Below are 27,474 nucleotides of genomic sequence, written 5' to 3'. Positions count from 1 at the left end.
TTTTTTTCTCAATATATGCAATACCTTGAAATTATCTCTATCACACAAACATACACACACTTTGCTGCTCCTATGATGCAAGGAGTAGCAAAATTATTTCAAATTTACTTTTTGAGTTTGGAATTGGTTTTCTTTTCAATTTTGAATTTTGAATTTTGTCTTTAATGTTCAAGATTTCATGGGATTTAATTGTGACTTGATTAGATATCCCATATTGATGTAATCCTAGAAACTCTATTAGACTATTGCTCTTGTAATTGTAAAAGGCATTACAATTTAATAAGAATTTTATGATTTGAAAATGTCTCTTATTTAGTAGTGATGATGCCTAGGGTTTCTAAGGCAAATTCTAGGGGGTAAAGTTTAGGATTTGTCCCATTTATCTTCTTTGATCTCTATATTCCTATCCCAACATGCATTATATATATAGATGGGAAATTATTGTGTACTCTCGGAATACCATAAATGCGTGTATATATATATATATATATATATATATAGAGAGAGAGAGAGAGAGAGAGAGAGTAGGCTGAAGTGCTTGCTGCTCACATCAATAAAAGTTCTATCATGTATGGAATTCGTTGTACTAGGGGAATTCGATCAAAGCGGTATAAGCAACTTGATCATTGTGGCAATTCAAACCACACAACAAATCTTTACCATGGCTTGAATTGAATTAAGCTACACAAACAAAACTCCTCCATTACCTCCACTAAAGCCCCTAAGGGTTATCATAGGCCATAAACACCGATTAAGTGTGGTCTGTGATAGCCCTTGTTGTGACAGGAGAGCGCTAATCACCTCTTCAAGTTCTAGAGTCTCCCCTTATATCAACTTAGTCACCAAATGACCAAAAGATGTGGGGAGCTATGCTAATTGAAGTATCGCTTTTTCTTCCTCCTCAAAAGTTTTACCAGTTTGACAAATGAGTATTCAACATGTTGAACACATTGAGATGCTCCAATAGATCGAAACCATCTTTCATCTGTAAACTAAAAAATTGTTTGTCAAATTCTTTCTTATATAGAAATATTCTAATTTATTCCAAATCTATTTTGTTGCCCAAGCTTCAAGAATGTTGTGAATTGCCTCATCCATCACCTAGGTTAAGGGGAATTGCACTAGATGCCTTCTCATCCGCATCTTCCCACAAGGATTCTCTCAAGAAACCCAAAACCCAAACCCTGGATTCTATTTCTCACAAAAAGAACTAGACAAAAAACCTCTTCTCCTCTACGCATGTGGCTTGTCACACACATAAATAAGAGTTCTACCAAGTGTGGAATTCCTTGTACTAGGGGTGACCAACTTGATCATTGTGGCAATTCAAGCCACCCAACAGAAGAAAGAACATAATTACTCAAAGAACCCTACAATTTAGCTATTGGATAAAACCAGCCAGACATCCAAGCAAACAAGCCAAGAAATCAAATGTAACTCTGGAAATCAAATGTCAGACTTTCCTTAAGCATGAGTTGGATTAGGTGTATACAGTGCCAACATGGTCATAATTCTGCATCTCATGGAACTGGAGTTTAAATGGAACCACTCTACTCTTCTTAAAAATAGGTACACTAGGGAAAAGTTGAATTTATGAGATGCAGAATGCTACTTGTCACTACTGATAGTTGCTAGTTTCCTCTTGCCTTTTCCAAGTCAGGGAGATCTGCCAATGCATTACCCTTTATGTCAGATTGAAGAAGATGAAGACGATGATGTTGAAAAGAAAATACTAAATTTATTTTGTAAAAATAAAAAAGAAAAAGGGAAAACATACATGCATAAATACACAAAGCAAAACTAGTAATAGCCAATACATCTAATATGTTACTCGGTGATTCTTCAATGCACTAAGTTACCAATATCTTAAAAAGCACTAGACATGTTTCTCCCTTCAATAGAAAATGGATCAATTGAATGTCTGAGACAAGGTGTGTATGGCTTTCTGGAAAGATCCATTTCCCTCCTTATGATGTAGGAAATGACAAGAAAAAAAATAAATATAAAATGCGAATTTCATTGTTTGATTAATAAATTTAAGAACAAGAGAATTCTTGCTATGCATATAACAAGAAATAGATTTCTGTCCATACATGAAATGCAACCAACACGAATTTTTTAGAACACTATTCAATACAACATTAAGAGGGAAGAAATTTAGGTTTTGAAACTCACAGAGCATTCCTTCGTCATCACTGCTTTCATCATCTTGTCCAACATACTGCAAAAAGGAAAAAATCAAGGTAAATGATTAGGTGATTAGGGTCAAAGTTTGTTGACTTCATTACTTATTCACTGCAGTTAACAGAGGTAGTCAAATTACCGCAGCATCATCATTTTCAGAGGCCAGATCAGCTGCAAAGACCACAAAATTCAGTCAGAACAAGTGAACTATTCTCTACAAGTGCAGGCACTTGATGCGGAAGTGTTATGATTCAAGACAATTAAAAGTAACAAGAAAATTAAAGGATAAACCTAAGAATCAACACTTAGGGTCACTTGGAATCAGCACCAAGCTAAACTTAGGCACCAGCACCTATGGCGTTAGGAATCAACACCCAACTATTGGAAAATATCCAATCTGAATTTCATTAATCAGATCTATATTCAAATTCAAATAAACTAGTCTCGTTTATAGAGCTAGAACTGGAAAATAAAGAGATAAAGATAACAACATACCAAAACTAATCCTAACTAAACTCAAATACTAATCCCTATCTAATCTCAAATCTAATCCCTATCCAAATAAAAGTCTACAATTATCCAATTTCCTATAAGATAAATAAAAAATCTGAAAATATAAATTCTAAAATAATTTTGGTTTTGCTCCTACACCATGTTAGTTTGAAGAACACATAGTATTATAGCCTGAATGGCATAAAGTTCCAATCACAGGACATTTTCAGGTACTTCAAACTAAAGTGAAAAGTGAAGCGTCGATTTAAAGGAACCAAGAGAACAGCATGGAGACATGATTAAGCAATGAACCTTGGAAGTTTCTTTTTAGACAAAAGAAAAATGATGTAAATGAAATATCATAAAAGAACCAGCAACAGCTGAGGTCCCACACGCCACAGATTAGAATTGGAACCAAAATTCTGTCAAAACCAGATCTCATATTACTGGATCAACCAGTCAGAATTGATTAAGATACAGCAACAACCAAGCCTTAGTGAGAATCAATTAAAAAATATATATTTAAAAAAAAAAGGATTTTGCCAAAAATATGCGCAAAGGAAGGCCAGGCAAAGCCCATGTGTACAAGAGGTATGCAACAAAAAAACTAAAATAAACTGTGAGAGAGAAAAATCAGGAAAAGTAGTAAAATAAAAGGCAAGTAGCGCCTAAAAGGTGAGTTGAGTTGTAAACTATGAAAAACTAAGGTTAAGAGAGAAGAAAGAGGAAGAGATAAATGGGGAGAGAGGCTGTAAGAAGAAAGAGAAAAAGGTTTAGGGTTTAATCAATCAATCCCTAACCTTAGCACATATTAATGTTATAGAAATATGGGAAGACACCAAGAATACCCTCTACTAATATAATATAACAAGCAAATTTTTTTTATAGGTATAACATAACAAGCAAATAGAAAAATAACAACAGTAACACTAACAAGGTGAACCATAAATTGAAGGACAACATACTTTCATGACAACAAGCTCTCTGAAAATTTATTTTACTGCTTCTTGTAAATATATAACAAATGCCAAGAAGAACAGTGGCCAGATACTCTTGCTATTCCTATTTTCAGCCTTAAATCTATAGAACTTCACATTCTTAGCACAGCATCACCCAGCACATCCCTAAAGAAAATACATTAGAAGAATCTTCACCTACCAAGTTAGGTGCTTAGGTCCTTCCACTGGATTTTATGTACTATTCTTATTTCCTTTTTGAATAAAATTAATTTTACATAATAAAGAAAGGCCCTTTCCTTGGATTTGGAGATCTAGAATTATTCGAGAAAGATAGTTCTCAAGCATGTTCTTTATCCATTTGACCAGTGATTGAAGAACTTTATGCCACCTCATGCTCTATTTTCTACTAGCAAAATTAATTTTGTTTCTTACATGCACATGTCACTCTTGATCCATAATTTACAGAAGAAACAACCATAAACCAAAGAGAGGAATGATGAAGACAACATATTGCAGGGAGGAGGAGCAGGAGAGGAAGGAGGAGAGCCAGAGATCAACAATCATCTGTATCAGGGAAGGAATGGGCCACTAACTTGATGAGAGTACAAAAGAAAACAGCCACATCGTCTATTATTGCAAAAAATTCAGGTTATCAACATGGGCTGGCATAATACATCTTACACTGAACAAGACACTTGTAATCAAGCCCTTCTAGGGAAATGGTTACGAAGGTTTGGAGTTGAGAAGGAATAACTTTCAAAGTATGCAGAAGACATGGGGAGGATTTGACAACAGAGATGGTTAAGAGGATCACATGGGGTTGGGCTTATGGAAGAATATATTTGAAGAGGGTGGAATCCCTTTTCTAAACACATTAAGTTTATTATTGGGGATGGCTCTCACATTCATTTTTGGTCTGACCCATAGTGTGGAGATCGCTCTCTCATAGTGATGTACGATGATTTGGGAATTTTTCTACATGTGCTCGTGGTGGGTTTAATGTTAGGAGGATTGCAGATCTACAGTTTAGAATTATTGAAGAAAGGTTTATGGGTTTTCTTAGGGATTTTGGGTTTGATACATAAAAGAAAATGGTTTGATTTGGGGTTGTAAGGAAGAAAGAAGAGAGAAGTTTTTATGGTGTTCAGGGGCAATATGAACAGTACCACATGAAAGAGAAGAAGAAAGAGAGAAGAGAGAGAGAAAAGAACACACAAGGACCAACATGACTCAAAAAAAATACTCAATATTTTTATTAACCAACTCCATCTATTCTTTGAGTAAATTGAGAACAAATATACAAGGATTCATTCTTGTCCTAGTAGTATTAGGACTCCTAGTTTGACTAGTAGACTATAAACCTAATAAAAGACTAACTCAAATGAAATAAAACCTAAGATGGTAAGGATCTCCTAAAAAATTCTAGACTCAACTAAACTAAAAAATGCCCTTAATTCGCAGAAATTCCAGAATTTACAGAATACCCCTAAATATAAGACCATAACTAATAAAATGAAAACCCAAATAAAAACTGTTTTAACCCTAAAAGACTCATTCCTAGACCTTTGAAACCACACAACTTTTACTTCAATTGGACGTCACACATGGGCTCCATAAAATAATTCTTAAATAGGCGAATTTGCAAAGTGGTAACAAATTAACCTTTCATGACTACATCACATAGTTGTCTTTCTTGATTTATTAAGATCAACAGTATGCCTTGAAAGCATCCTATTTTACTAATTCAGACAATCAATGTATGTGATATTGGAATCATCAATTTACTTCCATGAAGAATCTCTTTGATTTGTTGTGTTCTAATTTCCTTTCTGGTCAAGAAGAGAATCAAGCATCCTAGAGACTGATTAAGAATAGAAAGTTTAAAGTTTGCTCATACCATGACATACTCAGAATTTATAGCAGTGAAATTCCCATGGAAGTGCAAATGGAGGGCTAAGGTACCTAAAAAGGTTGCTTGCTTACTTGGACAGAAGTAATTAGTAAAATCCAAATTATGGATAACATCCACAAACAAAGTATTGTAATAATTAATTGGTATTGTGCGTGCAAGAATAATGGAGAGTTAGTTGAGCATCTCTTACTTCATTGTTCAGTGGCACAGCACATTTGATCATTGGCATTTGCTTAATTGAAAGGTATTTTGGGCTATGGCAAAGATTATGCAGTAGATGCTAGATTGTTGGCAAGAAAGATTTCATCACCACAAGCAACCCAAGCTCTGGAAAGCAACTCCATTGTGCGTATTGTGGACAATTTGGCAAGATAGAAACAATAGAACTTTTAGTGGTGTTGAGCTCCCTGATCTATTTGGCAATATATAGGTTGGAAGAAATAGCCTTCCAACCTATTTTTTGTCTTTATTCCCTTTACAGCTTTACCTGTAGGTGTGGCAAAAAGGTTGGAAAAGCTTCAAAAGGATTTTCTTTGGGGAGGGATGAGTGAGGAATTCAAATTTCACCTAGTTAGTTGGAAGGTTTTTTGCACCCTGATTTGTAGTGAAGGATTGGGAATTAAGGATCTGTTGCTTTTTATTTTTTATTCAAGCTTTGTTTAGATAACGATAATGGCAATATGTGGCAGAGGAGAGAATGTGTTATAGAAGAGGGTGATAGACTTAAAGTATGGCCCAAATTGGGGAGGTTGATGCTAAGTTGAGACTAGAGGTCCTTATGGATGGGTTTGTGGAAGAGCATTAGATGAGGATGGGATAAATTCTCGCACTTTATCAGATGTGATGTCGGTGAACAGACTTTTGACTTGGTTTGTGGAATGGTAAATCTCCTATCCAGGAAAGATATCCTAATCTTTTGCTAATTTCTAGGGACAAAAATGCTAACGTGGCAGATTACCTAGTGTTTAAATATGGTTATTGTTCTTGGAACCTTCTTTTTATTAAAGTGGTCAACGATTGGGAACTAGAGTCCATGGCTCATTTACAAGAAGATTTATACGCTACAAAGTTTCAACATTGGGAGGAATCGAGGTTTTCAAGTGAAAAGCTATTACAAGATTTTATAAGGTAGGGGAAACTATTTTCCTTGGCAGAGCATTTGGAAAGTTTGTATGCCAAGGGTGGCATTCTTCTCGTAGTGTGTGACATTGAAGAAGACTTTGACTACAGATAACCTAAGGAGAAAAAGGATGATTGGTTATTATTGACTGGTGTTATATGCATATAAGAAATGGAAAGCATGTTCCTCATCTCTTTCACCATTGTGTGGTGGCTAACAAGTTGTGGTCTATGATATTTTGTTTATTTGGTGTTACTAGGGCTATGCCTTATTCTGTGAATGAGCTATTGTCATGTTGTAAGGGACATTTTGGAATTTGTAAAGAAAGTTAATGGGAGGATTTGGAAAGTGGTTCCATCATGCTAAATGTGGTGTCTTTGGAAAGAAACACCCATTGCTTTGAAGGGAAAGAGCATGATTTGGATAATTTGAAGTTCTTATTTTTAAAAACCCTATATAAGTGGACTTTGACCTCCAGTAATTTCTCTACAGTGGATTTTCTAGAGTTCTTGGACACAATAAGATTTCGATAGTTTACTTGTATTTTTCTCTATGTTTGTTTCATTGTTTGGGCATTTCCTTTGTATACTTCCCATGTATTAGGGTTGCACCCCTTTTTCAGCTTTTTTTTTTTTTATGGACTTTTTTCAGCTTTTTAATTAAACTTTACTACTTATCCAAAAAAGAATGAGGAGAACTCATTGCTTGTACTATGTTTGGAAAGATCACTTCAAAATGGACATGTATTTTGGTCAACATTTCATAAAAACTGGGACAGAATTTAAGTACAAAAATATAGATGTACCCCCAAGAAAAGCACACAACTATCAACACTACACCCGAGTGAAATCCTGAAAAAGGCCAGAAAGGATCCTTCAGAGCAACATGGGAGAACAACCACAACACAAGTCATGAATTCCATATATATATATATATATATATATTCACATCTCAAGCCCTGAGCATAGAAATTGTTAGGCCTCATATAATAAAACCTAACTATAAATTTCTATATGAACTTACAAGAAGACTCTTCCTCGTCCTCATCACACCATTTGTTCCAATCAACCTTAATGTACGGTGCAGGTTTTTCTTCTGACTTTAACAATCTTTTCCACCAACCCTTTTGCTTTTTCTGGATTGAACACAGAATGTTCCTCAACCCAACTTTAGTTTTACAACCCTGCACCATAAGAATACAAAACTCAATGTATGTAGAAACTTCCAAAACTTTCCAGAAGGTCAAGTTGAAATGAACTTAAGAACAACAACAGTCAAATAGAGGTATTTATAATCAATGCTTGTGTTCTAAACTAAAATATGTTCAAGAATTGAAATTTTTTAACGAGTATTTCAGTTAGATATCAGGAAACTTAAAAACATATAACAGTTCCACATATTAGATAAGCATGTTACATCAGTAAAGTGCACATCTGAAATATTCGTGGCCAAATGGCAATAAACGGATTGGATTTTCATAATTTTTTTTTTTTATTGGTAAGTTACACACGCACCCAATGGGTTCAAAACCCACGACCTTACCCTCCACCTAACACTTATAAGGGGAGGAGTTGTTAGTTGAGCGAGACCTTTTTGGCTTCGTGTATAATTCTGAAGCGGTTAAAATTAGTATTCAAATGTGAAAGTACACATAGCTTTCTCAAAAAATTTAAAAATACCATGCCGCACTAGACATACTAGCCAAAATATTTCTTACCAGCCAATAATCCAGTACACTTAACCACTTGAAACATACCCGTTTAAATGCCAGGTTGTTTTGGCCTATACCAAGGATTTCAGAATGTACAAAATCATACTTTACTTTTTGAAACCATTTTTAAACATGAGAGATCTACAAGAGAGGCAAAAGAATAGAAGCCCAAAGATGACATTCAAAAAATCAAAATTTAATAAATAAATAAATAACCCAGCTTCAGATTGGGGATTGTCCTTTTGCATCCCTCTAAACTTCAAGCATTCAGTTCCCACCATAAGCACCACATAATGCAGTGAGGTACCACTTTTCAAATTCCTATATTCTGTTGATACTAAACCAACCTTCCCAAGATGAAAACATATCCAAAACTCTCAGTGGCATAACCCGCTAAACACCAAACAGACCAATTACCATATTCCACAACTTAGTAACTATAGGCAATGAAGGACTAAGTGATCCACAGTCTCCCCACAGGTTTTGCACATAACACCAATTGAACACAACAACACATCTCTTCCACAAGTTATCAATGGTAAAAAAAATTCCCAAAACAGCACTCAATGTAAAGAAAGTGAATTGGGGTGGAACCTTCGTTCTCCAATAATCTTCCAAGTACAGCATCTGAAACTTTGTCATTGCAATATAAACCATCAACTTAACAATCAATAACTTTCTTTATTTTAGCCAAACCAGAAGCATTGGTTGGACACCCTTCTATTTTTGAACAAGACATAAAGCATCGTCTGGGAAGTCTCTTACTAACAATTACAAAATAATCCAAAGCTAAGCTAATGTTGATACTTGGAAAATGGGAACAAGGATCCAAAAAAGGGAACATGGGGACATCTCATATACAAAATTTGCACAAGAAAGAATATTGAATACTACAAATCTATGATTGTTTTGCGAAGAATTTGGCAAGGTTATTTAGTTTGTATGTAGTATTGAGCTCAACCTCTTGGCCCAACTCTAACCTAGTTAGAAATGTCAAATATCCTTGGAATTGCGACCAAGTATCCCTGGTGCAGTCATATTCGCTGCCACCACACTCAAGAGATTCAAGACCAAAAAAAAAAAACGTCAAGAGGCATGGCATAACATTGACCGACTGAGAAGGGTGACCACTTTTGTTAAGCAAGGAAAATAAAATCTGTTTTTATTTTTATTTTTCTTGGCCGGTGGGAACAAATAATAAATCTAAAGATATTTCTGAATAATGTTAAATTTGAAAATATGAGTCAAATTTTACAAGTATGTAGCTGTCAACTCCAAAACAGTCATTCAAAGAGTCACCATTAAATTGGACAAGTCCTCAGTTTTCCAAAAACTCAAGTTGGGTCTTTATTATTTTTTCTTCTAGGATAAGTTTTGAATGTTCTAAGTCTCTATAAATATGTCATTGTATGCTTTTAGAGATAAGAAAGGAAATTCCAATTTCTCATATTGTTTCCCTCAAAAAGAGTTGGATTCCCTTCAACTATAGGATTAGACCTTGAGACAAATTCTATCCAAAGAGGTGGTCTCCTCCCACATCAAAATCATTTTCCATTTTCTTGTCCGCATCAATAGTCTTATCACGTCAGTGTATGGAGAATTAGAGGAATCTTTTTAGCGCAGAAGGGGTGATGATAATTGCATTAAAAACAAACTTCTCTATTGACTTCCTCTTTGAATTTCCTTGTACATGCTCTCAATCTTGCCTTTTACTGCCACACTTATTACAACTTCAAGCAGTCTCTCACAATTACCCTCAATTTCCCGAAGCCACACCCTGAGCATTCACCTTGATGCACTCAGATTTTTATATCCACCTGCATTTGAGCGAGCTCAACATTCATGGTATCAAATATGAGATTTTCTTATAATTTCTCTCCTTTTTTTTCTCCTCTTACTCCTTGGTTTGGGGGATGAAACCATGCCCAAAGTTTAGGCAGCATGTCACATGCAGATTTCATATCCATACCTGCATCATTTTGTATTGACATGGTCACATGGGTGCCTTAGGGTCAATGGCCGGTTCCATGTAGCAGCAATGGTGGTTAGGGAGCCATGGTGTATTGGGCACAGCTACCATGAAGAAAGAGGTCAGAACTGCAGAGGTTAAGTGGCAGTAGTTTCCATGGTTGGGAGGTAGCATCTAGATGGTTTGTGTGGAAACCTTATTTGTGATGGAAATGATGACCTTGTGAATGTCTCGATATGATGAAAAATCAAAGTTTTTATTATAAAAAATAAATTTAAAAAAAAAATATATATATATATATATATATATATCCCAATAAAGACAAATCAACACTAAAAGACCTCAGATTATCAACCAAAAAATAAATAAAAACTACATTCTAGATATCTTCATGGACTAGGACAAAGCAAATATGATGTATAAGTACAATGTTCATTTTTCATAACTCCTACCCTATACAGTTTGAGTGACTTCCGAATCTTGATTGACATAATTAACTAGCTTAATAGTTAGTAAAAATACTTGCATGATATAAACAAAACAAAATTGCAAGTAAAGGTTAGCATTACCTCAGGTACTATTGCTCCATAAAGTTCCAAACTTAAGTCAAAGGATTCACCTTGCACCCCTCGAGCAGAGAAACTAAATTTTCCCTGGGGCTCACACTTGACAGAAATATCCTTTGCATCAGGTAGAGCTACGGTCAGATAAACCTTGTCAGAGCGCTGTGCCCAAAGAACCTCTGGATTGCGACTGATACCACACAAAAAAAAAAAAATACATATGAGTCTTATACTTCAATCATAACAGGAGTTTGCTTGATTAACTTAAACCAAAAACATCTATGTGGCTGAAGAGGGTCATATTCATAAGCAAATGTATTGTAATTTTTTTTAAAAACACAGACAACACTAACCTATCAACAACCAAGGAAACAACAAACAAACAAAAAGCTGGTACAACAACATTACAGCACCACAACAGAAGTAGCCACGTCAAAAACAGAGTCCTTGCAATCAAAATATTCACTATGCTTTATGCTTTTTGTTAATGCAATTTGAAAAGCAGTAGTCAACACAACACATCTCTATACACTTTTAATTTCATCTACTTATATATATATATATATATATATTCCAAATTTAATTTAATTCTCCGCTGATGTCAACCGAACCAAGTCCTCCATTATTCCTTCCTCACATAAACATTTACCACCAAAATTATTATAATTATGGCATTGCACCACTGAGCGTCAACTTTTTTTTTTTCTCTCTCTCTCTCTCAGTAAAGATTATTTTTATTTTTATTATTTAAAAGAAAGCACAAGCTAGCCTTCAGGCCTAGATAATCAGCGGAAAGAACACACAAATTCTACTAACGACTGATAGTCAATTTATTAATATTTTTAGATTAAGATGAATTTTCGGTTAACCAATTCAACATGGAAAAACAGAGTAATCTTGTCTATAATTATAAATAAATAAATAAGAAAACCCTAAGATTAAAACGACCAGTATACTTAAATATGTATGTGTGTGTTAATACTTACGGAGATGAAGAAAAAAAAAGTAGAGGTTGAGGAGAGTTCAGAAATGATGATGATGATGATGATGAATGGGTGGAAGCGTACCTCATTTGGATTTTGATTTTGTGGACGGAGAATGAACGATGTTTCAGTGAAAGGTCGCGTGCGTGCGTGTGTTACAGGGAGTGAGTGTGGAACGGAACGATATATCAAAACAAAACAACCAAACACTCACTCTACTCCGTACACTCACAACCGAGGCAAGGTATCTTTTTCTCAACAACTCGCTTCTCCAACTTGTCTTTCAAGTTTCAACCTTCAATTCAAGTACGGTCAAAGCGTCAATTTCAGTCAACTCCGCTCCACTTAAACCCTTTTTTTTTTTTTTTGGTGATTTTCTTCTGAAAAAAAAAAATAGTGTGCTTTATATGATATTTTTATATATTTTAAAATAAAAATATTAACCAATGCCTTTAGAAATATTTTACTGAGAGAATGATAACTTTTTATATTTTTCATAAAATAATGTCAAAATTTTTTTACTATAGTTTATTAACAATTATCCTAAGAATATTTATTAACATGACCATTTTTAAAAATATAAATCGAATTATGCACAATTTTTTTTAACGCAATCACATTTGTTTGTGTAACCAATTATTAATTATTAATAATGATAAATTTATTTTTATTTTCCAAAATTGTGTATTATAATTCATATTTGAATATTTATTATTTTTAAACTTATGTTATTAAGACAAAGGACAAGATAACTTTTGTTAAGGCACTTTTTGTTTTAAGAACCGTAACGTGATGTTTGTCACTAATTATACAATAAAACTTTATCGCAAAAAATTTCACACTCAATTGATGTGATGAATCATTAGTAGGATGTAAAAAAATAATGTTAATTGTGAGTCCAGATATGCACTAATAAAAGTTTACCAACTCAACTGTTATTAAAAATACATTGTGAAACTTTTTTTTGTGTAGGGAAACTCAACTTTAGACAAAGTGGCTAGCATGACAGCTTTGACTGATGAGTTGTCAACTCAACCAAAGCACCCTAAAAGCCCACTAATTTCACTAAAGTCAACATTCTCATGATTATGGGGATTTTCCCCATATTTGTGGGCCCCTATGCCCCATACTCCTAATCAAATGGAAGTCACTACCTACTGCTGATGTGATTTCTTGGTAAATTGTGCCCAACACCAATTAATGCTCAACGAGTGGATTCCCCTAAGATATAATCCCTAGTTCACGGCAAACTCTTGAGGTATGTGGGAGGACATTTCGGCAGGCCCATCTAGGCTCGACTTGTGGGTTGGGATAGGTCGACCATATCATTGAGTAGGCCTATAATTCGAGATTGGGCTGACTTATTCGGTCCGTACAATAACCCACCATGATCCCATTTCTAAAATGTGGGGATGGGATCATGGTACGGTTCTCGGCATGTGGGGGATCATGCTTGATGTAACCGTTGATTCTCAGGGATACCAAACGTCAAGTAATAAATGATTCATACATTCTTATCACATTTGTATTTGTCACCATTAACCCCTTAATGGCTAAAGCATGATCCATAAATTAAAGAGAAGAAATTTGGTGAGATTAAATGTCCATAATCATGGAGTAATTCAATCTGCATAACCAATACAAAAGGCAATGATCACTAACCCTAAGAGGTACAAAATACGTCCTAATTTTCATAGATCTTTCCTTCACTCTCTCATCATGTCACTAGTTTAACCATCTGAGAGTTCCCATATTGGCACTCTAACAAGTCTTTCATTTTTTTTACATGTATTTGTGGATCGAGTTAAACCCCTTATCAAATTGCATCATTAGATAACAATAATGATAACAAAAATAAACCAAACAACTGTTAGAGTTTATAAACTAAGATGTAAAATAAGAAGAAAAAAATATATGTCCTTAGTAAAGTGAAGTCGATTAAGAGTTAAAATCTAGTAGCAACTTCATTTTTAGAATATTATTTATCTCCATGGGAGTCATTTTTATTTTGTGGAATTTCTAAAATAAGCCAACTTATTAAGTAACTACATAATTTCACATTTTCTTCTCTCTACAATTTGATAACACTTTCAGTTCAACTTTAGATGAGGTGGCTAACATTCGTAACTTGGACCAATGAAGTGTCAGTTTGGCTCAAGCACCCAAAAGCCCAATAAGTTCACTGAAGTCAAATTTTGCATATAAGGGAAATGCTTCATATCCTCTTATCACCTTTGGATTCCTTACCACCAACTCCTTAATAGCTAAAGGGTGATTTTTAAATTAAAGGGAAGAAATTTGGTGTGATCAAATCCCCAAAATCATGGGCCACTGGGCCTTGTAGCCTGGTGACACCCAGTGTCCCTGTATATCTTGAACTCGGGGGTTTGAGCCCCCGCATTTACCTAGCAAAAATTAAAATCCCCAAAATCATGGAGTAATTTAATCTCCAATAATGGTACAAAAGGCAATGATCATCAACCAATAGAATTTTGAAACATGTCCTAATCTTTATAGATTTTTCCTTCACTCTATGATACTGTTACTCACTTAACCACCGGAGAGTTCCTTTACTGGCATTCTAGCAAGTCTTTTATTTTTCTTGCAAAGTGTTTGTAGATCGAGCTAGACCCCTGATCAAACTACATCATCAAATAATAATAATATTAGAGTTAAATTAAGTTGGAAAATAAGAATAAACAAATATATATCTTCAATAAAGTCATTTACGAGTTACAATGCATTGGTAATTTTTTATAGAGGAATGAGATGCTTTGATGTGTTTGGCTCCTTAATTCACAAGTCTTCCACTTGATTGTTTGAGGGAGTTGTGTGTGTTGATGTTTATAGAAGATTGTAGTGATATCGATAGATTTTGACTAGAGTTTCCGAAATTTTGTAGCTTAGAGAAAGTGATGTTGCATGAAGTAACCTAATGTCTCTCCTAAGCTTTTTATAAAAATGTCTCCAACACTTCGTTGTTCTAAAAATGGGGTGGAATTCTCTCAAAAAAACAATCCATTAATTTGGTGAAACAAGGTGGTATTTATATAGGTGAATGAATTATGGAGGTTTTAATTTCATTTATGGAGTTTTCAACTTGTTTCTATCTCTGTGCACATTTAAATTGAGCTTTGGGCTAATAAGAGGTGCCAAAATTCAAATTTTGTCAAAAAGCTTGACACAAGTGTCAATTGGACTAGCACTTATATCAATTTTAGCTCAATTAAAATTTTGTGTGATCTTAGCTTTATTTTCCAATTTGTTTTATGAGAATAACAAATTTAAAATATAATTTTAGCCATTTAACGATCAAAAGATTATTTGAACTTTCAATTTCAAAATTTCCTTTTTTTTTTTTTTTTTACAATGATGCAAAATAAAAAAAATTTTTAAAAAAATGTAGGATTTATGATTATTTTTAATTACATTATTGCCTCAAAAATTAAACAAATGAAATTTTGATGTATAGTTAATTATGATAAATCTAATTAAGGACCAACATGGAAATGAGCTATGTCCGTAATAAAAATGCAAAGTTTATAAACTCCACCAACCCCCATTCTCTAAATACGGGTAAAAATCTCAAGATTCTTGCATTCCAACAACGTCATTACCTTCTGACGGTGATCAACATTAAGTATTCTTCGTCCATAATGGTTGTCTAAGACCAATAACATCAAAAATGATATTCAAAAAGGAGAAAGGAGGAATATGCACCACAAACATAATATACAGACATCCAAGGGTATCATCAAAAGGAAATCTTGCTATCTAAAGAAGAACTAGGTCGTCCATAATCTCAAATGGATAGACCACTAACCCTTATCTCGGAACATGGGGTAAATTCTCTGAAATTCGCTTCACTCTTCCCATTAAGTCCACACATCTCCCACAATGTTAGTGACACCTAACAAGTAGACCCACTCAAAACTCTCTATAAAAGAAACCAAGCTTCATCCAATCAAGGTATGTTCTACTATTCATCCACTCACTACACTTGTATTCTAGAGAGAAAACTGACTTAATTGTCGGAAGGTCCTTGGCTGGTTCACCTTGGTCACCTTCGATAGTCTATTTCTTCCTCTTTAGGTCATCCAACCATCATTGAAGCCCGAAGCATTCAGCTTACTGATTTTTGTGCACCATCACCTTCATTATAGCATGGTTCAAGTAATGGGAGAAAATCAAGGAAGTATTGGCCATGCGATCACTCCTATATAAGGAACACACCACTACATTTGCAAGGAATGAGAGAAAAACCCAAAACACTTTATTATTTTTGTTTAATTGGGTTTAGTGAGTTATGACTTAAGCATCGAGAAGCCTAGGCTAGCACCACACCGATGTCACTTTGATAGTGTGATTTTTGTAGGTTTTCTAAAATTCTATTTGGACTAGTGGCTCACTGTGATTTGTGGTATGAACAAAAATAATAAGAATTTCTCCTCTATGAAAAGTACATAATGATGTACAAATACACTTTGAAGAAACAATTTTGGAAAATAAAATAAAATAAAATTCATAGAAATACAATATCAATGTATAAAGGACTTTTTAAGTGTTACAAAAAATTTCAAGGGTTGTATTTTATGAAGAAAACACATGGGTTTTTGTGTAGTTTTCATTAAAAAAAAAGGTCAACAATTTAACATGTAAGTTTCATAAAATGATCATCTCTATCTGAAATAGATTAATTATTCAGACTATCACATTATTTAAAATTTTAAATGACATGACAGTTTGTACACTGTTAGATCTAAATATATATATATATATATATATATTTCTCCAAAAAAAAAAAAAAAGTCTTAACCATGAAATGGAAAGATCTTGTCTAGCAATTTTGGAAAAAGGTCCTTTTCTATTGAATCCTCCAACTATCTCACATTTTTAGTTGGATGTGGAACACGTGACATTTATTTAATTTTAAAATGACATGTCTTTTACATCTAAATAAGAATTGGAGAAAATTAGAGGATTCAGAGATTGGGATAACGAGAGAGAGAGAGAGAGAGAGAGAGAGAGAGAGAGAGAGAGAGAGAGAGAGAGAGAGAGAGAGAGAGAGAGAGATGTGGATGCTCATAGACATGAGTAAAGTCTATGGCTCTCTCAAAAATACCCCACTAAAGTCAGCACCAGGATCAACTTTCTTTTATTTCTCTCTTTACACTGGGAATATATATATATATATATATATATGTGGGGGTAAAATTCGCCAGTCAACGGTGGGCCATGGTACTCGTACGAAGCCCAACCATAATAGGAAGCGAAGACAGGGACAGAGGACCCCCAGCCCAATCATGTTGGGCCGGGCTTGTTTAAGGGGCGTCCGAGGAGGAATGCCTCCTCAGACGCACCAAACGGGAGTCCGATTCACACCCTTTACATGGTGAAAGGTCATCCAAAATCAAAGGAAAATGCTAGACGTTCAGGGGGCAACCACAATTGCCGCATTAAATGTAAGGAAGCTACTTTTCCAGCCGCATTAATGTGGAGAGGACAGGAGAACAGTATTATCTTGGCCAGTGCAACTCACAGAAAAGAAGGAGGATGTCCTATGGGACAGACACTCAAGTAGAGGCCCAGATGATTAACAAGTGTAGGATCATTATCATTCGAAGGATGCTATATAAGAGAAGAAAATCCCCATGACCAGGGGATCGGAAGCTGGGGAGAAAAAAGTAAGGAAAGGGAGAGAGAGAAAGAAAGGAATTCTGTAAACGAAACTTTGGGTACAGCCCCACGAACTGTTATCCCAGGAAACTTAAAGAAGTATTCCCACGTTCAAATGGTTGCATGGCTTACTAACAATTACGTTTACTCTGTCAAGACCTAGTTCTACGACCCACTCTCTACAAATTCATTGTTGAGGGTCTTTTGGGCCAGAATCGCCTGCTTGCTGGGCCTGGGCCTCAAAATCTGCCCCTTACAATTGGCGCCGTCTGTGGGAAGAATTTGTGTCTCGACAAGTGAACAGTAAGAAATGGAAGGATCAAGCCCGCGCCAAACCGGACGTGCAGATTCTCAATGGCAGAACAATTTTTTAAATATCGAACGAGGGAAAGACCAAGATAATCAGCGAGAGGGAAGCGTGAACACCTCTTACACGAGTAAAAGCCGTTCAAAGGGGAAGGATCATGCATCCCATGAGCAAAACGATCGAAAGGCTTTACGACAAGAGATTGATGATTTGAAGAAAAAGCTGCGCCGAGCACAGCAGAAACGTCCTTCACCCGGCTCGAGCTCTAGCAGTGACGAGGATAACGAATACCGGCGAAGATCAAGAACCCCTTCGAGCGAGACCTTTTCCTACGAGGAAGAGAGGCCTCGTAAACGCAGCCACAAAAGCCCATCTTACCAAGGCCTGGCCAACGATGCCATGAGTAAGGCCCTGGATCGCATCTCCCAGTCGCCTTTTACACGTAGAATAGAGAGGGCAGTGCTTCCTCGGCGGTTCCATCAACCAACGTTTGCTATATACAATGGTCGGACCGACCTAGTGGAGCATGTGAGCCAATTCAATCAGAGGATGGCCGTCCATACCAGGGATGAGGCGTTAATGTGTAGGATATTCCCATCTAGCTTGGGACCCATGGCGATGAGATGGTTCGACTCCCTCCAGCCGAATTCCATAGATTCCTTTAAATTGCTGACGCAGGCTTTTAGTTCCCGTTTCATCACCAGCACTAGAGTCCCTCGGCCCCTCGATTCCCTCCTATCCTTGTCCATGCGGTAAGGAGAGACGCTGAAGGCCTACTCGGATAGATATTGGGAAATGTATAACGAGATAGAAGGGAAATATGATGACGTCGCCATCAGTACGTTCAAAAGGGGCTTACCGACAGAACATGGCTTAAGAAAGTCCCTCACTGGAAAGCCAGTCACCAGCGTGCGCCAACTCATGGACCGAATTGACAAGTACAAAAGGGTCGAGGAGGACCAGCAGATGGGGAAGGGTAAAGCGAAGGTCGTCCCTCAGGAGAGGAGGGACTTCAGGTTGGAACGATTTAACAACAGTAACAGACCGAGAAGAGACTATATGGAGCAGCCCGGATCTACTGGGGCTCAGGCAGTTTGTGCTGTATTCCGAGAACCGCTTCACAGAATCCTAGAGAATGTGAAATATGAACCTTTCTTTCAGTGGCCGAACAAGATGGCTGGTGATCCTTCGAAGCGCAATCAGAACCTGTATTGCGCATACCATCAGGAGCCAGGTCACACCACTGATGAGTGCAGGAACCTAAAGAACTATTTAGATCGGCTTGTCCAAGAAGGGAAGCTGAGACATCTGCTGCATCGCCCTGAAGGATGGCAGGAACCATCGAACAATGAAACCAGGCAAAATACGTTGAGGCCACCCATTGGCACAATTAATGTCATTCTCGCCGCACCTGGAAGGACAAGCTCTGCCCCCTTTAGGGTAATGTCAGTGAGCAGTTTCCCAACTGAGCCAGACGGCAGGGACCCCAAGAGAGCCAGAATGAATGCCACGCCGTTAATCGGGTTCACGGAGGAAGACAAGTAAGGGACTATTCAACCCCATGATGATGCCCTAGTCGTCACACTCAGAATAGGAGGTTATGACGTGAAGAGGGTATTAGTTGATCAAGGCAGCGCCGTGGAGGTAATGTATCCTGATTTGTATAAGGGGCTGAACTTGAAGCAGGAAGACCTGTCGCCATACGATTTCCCCCTGGTCAGCTTTGAAGGAAAAATCGTCATCCCGAAAGGCATGATCAAGTTGCCTATGCAAACAGATTCAGACGTGGTAAAAGTGAACTTCATTGTCGTAGATGCATACTCCCCCTACACCGCTATCGTGGCCCGGCCATGGATTCATGCACTAGGGGCTGTGCCGTCAACCTTGCACCAAAAAGTGAAGTATCCATCAGGAGGTCAAATCAAAGAAATAATAGGGAGCCAGGAAATGGCTAGACAATGCATGGTGTCGGCAATATCACAACGGCTGAGTAGTGAGCCTTCCACTTCAGCCGAGAATGGCTTATAGCAATCAATGACCTCGGTGCCGACTGCGAGTAGTGGAGGATCGGCCGTGGATGTGAACTGTGAGGAGCTGGAGAAAGTACTCGTCGGATCAGACCCTGAAAGGTTTTTTCAAATTGGTTCAAAACTACCGCCTGAGGAGAAGTCAGCACTTATTGCTTTCCTCCGACAGAATGTAGATGTGTTTGCTTGGGACCCCTATAAGGCTCCCGGGGTCGACCCGGATTTCATTTGCCACCACCTTAATGTGAATCCGGCTATAACCCCTAAGAGGCAGGCTCCTCGACGACCGTCGAAAGAACATACCGACGCCGTGAGAGAAGAGGTCGCAAGATTGAAGAAAGTTGGGGCTATCAAAGAGGTCTTCTATCCCGAGTGGTTAGCCAACACGGTAGTGGTGAAGAAGAAGAGCGGGAAATGGCGGGTCTGCGTAGACTTCACAAACCTGAACAAGGTGTGTCCAAAGGATCCCTTCCCAATGCCCAGGATAGACCGGTTGGTAGATTCAACTGTCGGACACCCAAGGATGAGTTTTCTAGACGCCTTTCAGGGCTACCACCAGATACCCCTGGCTGCCGAAGACCAGGAGAAGACGGCTTTTGTCACCCCAGTTGGAAATTATCATTATAAGGTGATGTCATTTGGCCTGAAAAATGCCGGGTCAACCTATCAAAAGATGATGACCAAGATGTTTGAACAGCAGATGGGTAAAAGCGTTGAAGTGTACATAGACGACATGGTGGTTAAAAGCAAAGTAGTTCCCGACCATCTTGAAGACCTCGACAACGTTTTTCAAATACTGAGAAAGTACAAGCTACGACTGAACACAGCCAAGTGTTCGTTTGGAGTGGGATCAGGAAAATTCTTAGGTTATATGGTGACTCACAGAGGCATAGAGGTTAACCCTGACCAGATAAGAGCCATCCATAGCTTGCAGCCTCCTCGGAACCCTAAAAAGGTCCAGAAGCTTACTGGCATGATAGCTGCTTTAAACCGTTTCATCTCGCGTTCAGCAGACAGATGCATGCCATTTTTTCTCCTATTACACAAGTGGAAGGGATTTGAGTGGAATGAAGATTGCGCCGTAGCTTTCCAACAGTTAAAGGAATACCTCGCCCAACCACCAATTATATCCAGTCCAGATGCCGACGAGATTTTGTTTGCCTACATCGCAGTAGCCCCACATGCAGTAAGCTTGGTGCTAATCCGAGAAGACAACGGCACACAACGACCAGTCTATTACGTTCGTAAATCGCTGCAGGAGGCAGAAACCCGTTATCTTCCCCTCGAAAAGGCTATCTTGGCCATCGTGCAGGCCACGCGAAAGCTTCCCCACTACTTTCAAGCACACACTATAGTGGTGCTAACACAACTCCCCATAAAGTCTGTCCTACGCAGCGCCGATTACACACGTAGAATTGCAAAGTGGGGAACGACCCTGGGCGCTTTCGATATTAGGTACATGCCTCGTACTGCTGTAAAAGGCCAGGTCCTTGCCGACCTAGTAGCAGAATTTGCGAAGCCCACGCTAGAGGCACAAAACATGGCGGGATCAGTAGGGGCTGATGAGAAGATGATCAGCACCATCTCTCAGAATGAAAACACTTGGTGGAAAGCGCACGTCGATGGCGCGGCGAATCAAAGGGGCTCAGGGTTAGGACTTGTCCTGCTCTCACCTGAAGGGATAACAATAGAGAAGTCATTGAGACTCGGTTTTTCAGCCACGAATAACGAAGCCGAATATGAGGCGCTATTGGAGGGAATGGGAATGATCCGGAGAATGGGGGGGAAATCTGTGGACATGTTCTCGGATTCAAGACTTATTGTGGGGCAGGTAAATGGAGACATGGAGGCAAAGGACGAAAGAATGCAAGAGTATCTAGTTCGGGTTAAGCACCTACAGACCCATTTTCATCACTTCCGCTTGACGCACGTACCCAGAAGTGGGAACACTCATGCTAATTCTCTCGCGACGTTGGCTACCTCCTCGGCTCAGCCCCTACCTCGAGTCATTTTGGTAGAAGAGATCCTCCGTCCACTAACAGAGAAGGCCAATGGGTTTGGAATACATAACATCAGGGCAGGACCGAGCTGGATGGACCCTATCGTTCTGTACTTAAAGCACGACACCTTGCCAGATGATAAGGTTGAGGCTGGCAAAATCAAGAGAAAAGCTACTCGATTCTGGTTGTCGGAGGACTCCAAACTTTACAGACGCTCGTTCTCGGGGCCGTATTTGCTGTGTGTGCACCCAGAGGCTGTTGAACTCATCCTGGAAGAGTTACACGAAGGAATTTGCGAAAGTCACTCGTTGGGTAGGTCTTTGTCTCACAGAGCCTTAACGCTGGGTTATTGGTGGCCGAGCATGCATAAAGAAGCCCTGGATTATGTGAAGAAGTGCGAACAATGCCAGAGATTCGCTCCAAGCATACACCAGCCTGGTGGTGAGCTAAACCCATTGTCCAGTCCCTGGCCATTTGCGTAATGGGGCCTAGATATACTTGGTCCATTCCCCAAGGCAACAGGGAATAGGAAATTTCTTCTCGTCGGCACCGACTACTTCACCAAATGGGTGGAGGCTGAGGCGCTGGCAAACATTAGGGACGTCGATGTCAAGAAGTTTCTCTGGAAAAATATAGTCACCAGGTTTGGCATCCCGCACACCCTGGTGTCGGACAACGGGCTCCAGTTTGACAGCAAAGCCTTCAGAAGGTACTACATGCCAGCTTACCCCCAGAGTAATGGACAAGCAGAAGCCGTCAATAAAACCATAATGAACGGACTGAAAAAGAGACTAGATGACGCGAAAGGAAGATGGGTAGAGGAGTTAGCCCATGTCTTGTGGACATACCGTACCACGCCTCGTAGGTCCACAGGGGAGACCCCTTTTTCAATGACCTATGGGGCCGAGGCTGTCATTCCACTGGAGGTGAACTTCCCAACCCAGAGGACTACCACCTTCTGCCCCGCTACTAATAACAAACTTCTGGAAAGGAGCTTGGACCTCATCGACGAAAGAAGGGAAGGCGCGATGGTCCACCTAGCTAACTATCAGCAGAAGCTCAAGCAAGGTTACGACGCCAAGGTGAAGTCCAGGCCATTGGCGTCTGGGGATCTAGTACTGAGGAAGGTCTTAGGCACTGCGAGGAACCCTGCATGGGGAAAGCTCGAACCAAACTGGGAGGGACCGTACCGCATTACTTCCGTAGCCGGCATAGGAGCCTACTTTTTGGAAGACTTGGACGAACGTGTAGTGCCACACCCTTGGAATGTAAACAACCTGAAAAGGTACTGTTATTAATGAAAGATATAATCTTTGATGCCGTATTGCTGTGCAGTTACTTATTTAAGTGTTAAACAGAACCCAAGTCCTGCATGGCTCCTCGGCCACAGACTTGGGGGAAATTAACCGCGATACTATCCTCGCTAAGTGTTAAACAAAACCCAAGTCCTGCATGGCTCCTCGGCCACAGACTTGGGGGAAATTAACCGCGATACTATTCTTGCTAAGTGTTAAACAGAACCCAAGTCCTGCATGGCTCCTCGGCCACAGACTTGGGGGAAATTAACCGCGATACTGTTCTCGCTAAGTGTTAAACAGAACCCAAGTCCTGCATGGCTCCTCGGCCACAGACTTGGGGGAAATTAACCGCGATACTGTTCTCGCTAAGTGTTAAACAGAACCAAAGTCCTGCATGGCTCCTCGGCCACAGACTTGGGGGAAATTAACCGCGATACTGTTCTCGCTAAGTGTTAAACGGAACCCAAGTCTTGCATGGCTCCTCGGCCACAGACTTCGGGGAAATTAACCGCGATACAATTCTCTCTAAGTATTAGACAGAACCCAAGTCCTGCATGGCTCCTCGGCCACAGACTTCGGGGAAATTAACCGCGATACGATTCTCTCTAAGTGTTAAACAGAACCCAAGTCCTGCATGGCTCCTCAGCCATAGACTTGGGGGAAATTAACCATTAAGCCGTTCTCCCTAAATGTTAAATAGAACCCAAGTCCTGTCTGGCTCTTCGGACCAAGGACTTGGGGAAAATTGGGTTCGCAGCCATTTCACCTAATTATTAACTATCGTTCTTTTCACGTATTCATTCGCTTACGCTTAGTTCTCAACAAGTTAGTGACGGAATAGACGTCCATTCATGATGAAAACAAAAGAGAAGAAAAACAATGATATTTGAAGGGAAATAACATTTATCATTAAAAACCAAAAGCAGTTCTGTTTACAAACCCTAACAAAGCAAAACAAAGCAAAATACAAAAGATAAGACAAATAAAATACTACACTACTTTCCTAAGAGCCCTGAGCAGGAGCAGGCTGATCATCTGCTGCTTGGGTCCCCGAGGCAACCTCCTTGGCCTGTGCAACGATCTCACTGATACAAAGGCTGTCCTCGGGTAACTTGCCCTGCGTAGCCTGCTCCGTACCCCCAGCCTCGGGAATGGAGGAGTCCGCTGGAAGAGGCTCCGTGGAGGCAACTTCGTCGGGAATTTCACGTACGTCCTCCGGGAAAAAGATGTTCTCAGCCTTCCTGAGATCGGAGTCTGCCGGGACAGCTGCGCGATCCAGGGCTACACCCCAAGACGTGGTGATGTATTCCCTGCAAACGGTGGCCATTTCCTCAGCCAGCCTGACCTCAGTATCATGGACTCCACGATCATATGAGGCCGCCACAGCCTTCTCGGCAGCCTCCCTGGCCAAGCGGGCCTCCTCCTTGGTTCTCGCAAGCTTAGCCTTGAGCGTTGAAACAGCCTGTTGCTTCGCCGTGAGTTTCTCCTCAGATTGGCGGAGCTGTATGCGCAGATCGTCAGCCTGCTTTGTGGCATTCTTAAGGCCGACTTCCGCGCTTGCGTGAGCCTTCTTCACCTCCTTCGTTTCATTATTCAGGCGATCAAAGTCCTGTTTGAGATCGCCAGCCGTCTTCTCGGCAGCAGAGCGGGACTGGGCCTCCCTGTGCAAGTCCTCACGAGCCTTCTTGGCCCATTCCTCAGCAACAAAAATCTGTTGAGTGACCTGCGCCCAGAAGGAAATAAAGACCCTGTTAAAACCTGACGAGAATAGGGTATCTAATATGAGAACGAGATAGGAGATTCCCCTTACCATGGCCATGTCCCTCTTCAATGACATGAAAAGGTCCGGCTGCCAAGTCTTTCTGAGGCCCTCCATGTCACGAGGCAAGAGCAGAGGCTGCTGCAGGGCCTCAGCCAGGAATGATGCCTGCCCTCGTTGAGATTCCCATAGGGTCGCGTCCCAGGGGATCAGAGCGCCGTCTAATTCAATCCGAGGCGACCATGTTCGTTGCTCCCTCCGAATGGCCGCCTCATCTCGGCTATCGACGAACCTAGTTCTCTTCTCTCGGGGTTCTTTCGTCTCCTTGCCCTTCTTCTGAGGCCTGGCCTTTTCACGGCCAATCTCTCCCTCCTCCGTTTCTTCTACAGGCCTTTTTCGCCTTAAGTTAGGCATAGGCTGCAGCACCGCGTCCGACATGGGAGGGAGAGGAGGAGCAGGAGCCTTAGGGGCAGTTTGTTCAGTCGAGACGTCCTTAGAGGATTGCCCCTTACTCCTGTTAGATAGAAGGCCCCTGAGGCCAGTCCTTGGCTTCAAATCTATTCCTTCTTCTTCAGTCTCTTTGCTGATATCAACTTGTGGGATGACTAAACCAGTATCATGAGCCGCTGAGGCACGGTCTAAATCGGCGTCGGAGTCCGAGAGCTCTACTACCCTGGCCGACACCTCTCCCTCCTCGGTAAATTGGAACTGGTCTATTTGTTCCTCTAAGGATGAATGCGAAGAACCAGCCTCCTTCTCTGGGATAACCACTACAGGAAAGGCGCGTTGGGCAGGCAGCTGAACAGGAGGTAAGTCTGTTGAAGCAAGGAACCCTGGTATGGATACGTCAATACGTGCCAATCTTGGACTGCCAGCCCTTATAGCTTGGCCGGCGTCTACCAAGGATCGAGTGAGGGGAACGTAGTCCAAAATCAAAGGAGCCGACCATAATTGTCCGTCCTCGCTTACGAAAATCTCAGATCTCAGGAGGTAATTTAGAGCCGGGACATTGACCAAGCTCAGCCGAGGGGATGTTCGCTCCTTGTCTACAAAGGCCGTTAAAGGGTTTACGTTAGTCCGAAGAGGCATGCAACCAAACCAACAAGTTTAAAATAAAAATAAAATAAAAAAATAAAAAAAAAAGAGAAAGAAAGAAAGAAAAAATGAGGGGGGGGGGGAGAGCCCAAAACTAAGGTCCTCCCCACGGAATCTAGTTCTATGACACCCCACCTGGCGTTCCCGCCCTAGTCGGACAGTGAATGCCGTCATGCCATGGTCCAGAGACGATCAAATGGTCGTCTTTCAAGCCTTTGCTGGACTTAGGAAGCAGGACATCAACCTCACTTCGTCAGTCCTGGACTTTAAGTAGTATGAGTCGCCGAACTTATGGCATTCATAAAGATGAACCACGTCGTGCCATGAAAGGCCGAGGTTCATCTGGTCGCTTAAGGCGTCGGCGCACCCCAGAATCCGGAACAGGTTCGCGGTGCACTGGTGGGGGGCCAATCTATGACCACGAAGGTAGTCCCTAGTTATTCTCCCCATTGGAATCGTCATTCCTCCTTCCACGAAGGCTATCATTGGAATTGCGACTTCCCCCGTTCTTCTCTTGAACAAAATTTCCTCCTGGTGGTAATACTCTAAACCTACCTCCGGTGGAATACGATACTTCGCCCTGAAGCCCGCTATACCGGCCGGAGAGTCTACCATTTTTTCAAGCCTACCCATCCCCTCTAATCCTAGACAACGTGAAGGCAGTTTGTCTAATGAAGAGTAACGAAGAAGAAGCGCGCACTTACGGGTAAGAAACTCGACGGAATCTTCAAGAGAGTGGCGGCGAAGGTAAGAACGTACTGAAGGAGAAGGCTCTGAGATGTTCTGAATACTGGAGTGTTCGTCAAAAGCGAGGAATGAACGCCTTCAAAACCTTATATACTCAGAGGGAGTTGGACAGACACACTCCCGCCTAGAGCAAATGAAACGTTGTCCACCGTTGATCCGGTCTCCAACCGTTGGATTGAAAGAGCGTAAAACTCCAAAAAGCTGCAATTACTTCCTCCCGGGTCATTAAACACCTTCAGCATTAATGAGGCGCGTGAGGGCACGCCCCCGCACGTGTGAAGCAGGAATCCACAACGAATTGTCCAGTAGGCATCAAAATCCCGCCTTTCCTCCTCGGACCAAGAAGGAAGAGCCAGAATTTTGAGGGACTATTGTGGGGGTAAAATTCGCCAGTCAACGGTGGACCATGGTACTCGTACGAAGCCCAACCATAATAGGAAGCGAAGACACGGACAGAGGACCCCCAGCCCAATCATGTTGGGCCGGGCTTGTTTAAGGGGCGTTCGAGGAGGAATGCCTCCTCGGACGCACCAAACGGGAGTCCAATTCACACCCTTTACATGGTGAAAGGTCATCCAAAATTAAAGGAAAATGCTAGACGTTCAGGGGGCAACCACAACTGCCGCATTAAATGTAAGGAAGTTACTTTTCCAGCCGCATTAATGTGGAGAG

The 27,474-nt window shown here is 40.1% G+C and overlaps 4 protein-coding genes across 4 annotated transcripts; 3 read left to right on the top strand and 1 right to left on the bottom strand.

The window, feature by feature from the left end:
* Positions 1-1,360: 1,360 nt before the first annotated feature.
* LOC115952199 (co-chaperone protein p23-2) lies at positions 1,361-12,252 on the bottom strand. The gene is made up of 6 exons (XM_031069275.1): positions 11,978-12,252; positions 10,917-11,100; positions 7,691-7,850; positions 2,324-2,355; positions 2,176-2,221; positions 1,361-1,666 (listed from the first exon to the last, which is right to left on the bottom strand). The coding sequence occupies exons 1-6, from the start codon at positions 11,980-11,982 to the stop codon at positions 1,632-1,634; spliced, it is 462 nt and encodes a 153-aa protein (XP_030925135.1). The 5' UTR covers positions 11,983-12,252; the 3' UTR covers positions 1,361-1,631.
* Positions 12,253-18,935: 6,683 nt separating this feature from the next.
* On the top strand, positions 18,936-19,421 carry LOC115951692. The gene has a single exon (XM_031068850.1). It carries the CDS (start codon positions 18,936-18,938, stop codon positions 19,419-19,421), a length of 486 nt encoding a protein of 161 aa, XP_030924710.1.
* Positions 19,422-19,523: 102 nt separating this feature from the next.
* Positions 19,524-19,904, top strand: LOC115951691. The gene has a single exon (XM_031068849.1). The coding sequence runs from the start codon at positions 19,524-19,526 to the stop codon at positions 19,902-19,904; it is 381 nt and encodes a 126-aa protein (XP_030924709.1).
* Positions 19,905-19,910: 6 nt separating this feature from the next.
* Positions 19,911-22,385, top strand: LOC115951690. Its single transcript, XM_031068848.1, has 2 exons — positions 19,911-20,261; positions 20,532-22,385. Exons 1-2 carry the CDS (start codon positions 19,911-19,913, stop codon positions 22,383-22,385), a joined length of 2,205 nt encoding a protein of 734 aa, XP_030924708.1.
* Positions 22,386-27,474: the final 5,089 nt, after the last annotated feature.

The sequence above is a fragment of the Quercus lobata genome, chromosome 7 (genome assembly GCF_001633185.2).
Source record: "Quercus lobata isolate SW786 chromosome 7, ValleyOak3.0 Primary Assembly, whole genome shotgun sequence".
NCBI lineage: Eukaryota > Viridiplantae > Streptophyta > Magnoliopsida > Fagales > Fagaceae > Quercus > Quercus lobata.
Note: the sequence above shows the minus strand (reverse complement) of the source record. Positions and strands in the feature narration are given on the sequence as shown.

What these genes read in the sequence shown, in the direction of transcription:
- LOC115952199 (XM_031069275.1), bottom strand. An exon ending in ATGGAGCAATAGTACCTGAG is followed by an intron (nt 7,851 to 10,916) that starts GTAATGCTAACC and finishes CTTATGGTGCAG; the next exon opens with GGTTGTAAAACTAAAGTTGG. An exon ending in TGATGACGAAGGAATGCTCT is followed by an intron (nt 1,667 to 2,175) that starts GTGAGTTTCAAA and finishes ATGCATTGGCAG; the next exon opens with ATCTCCCTGACTTGGAAAAG.
- LOC115951692 (XM_031068850.1), top strand. Translation starts at nt 18,936, where the DNA reads ATGGAGCAGCCCGGATCTACTGGGGCTCAGGCAGTTTGTGCTGTATTC.
- LOC115951691 (XM_031068849.1), top strand. Translation starts at nt 19,524, where the DNA reads ATGTATCCTGATTTGTATAAGGGGCTGAACTTGAAGCAGGAAGACCTG.
- LOC115951690 (XM_031068848.1), top strand. Translation starts at nt 19,911, where the DNA reads ATGACCTCGGTGCCGACTGCGAGTAGTGGAGGATCGGCCGTGGATGTG. An exon ending in AAGTTGGGGCTATCAAAGAG is followed by an intron (nt 20,262 to 20,531) that starts GTCTTCTATCCC and finishes TATCATTATAAG; the next exon opens with GTGATGTCATTTGGCCTGAA.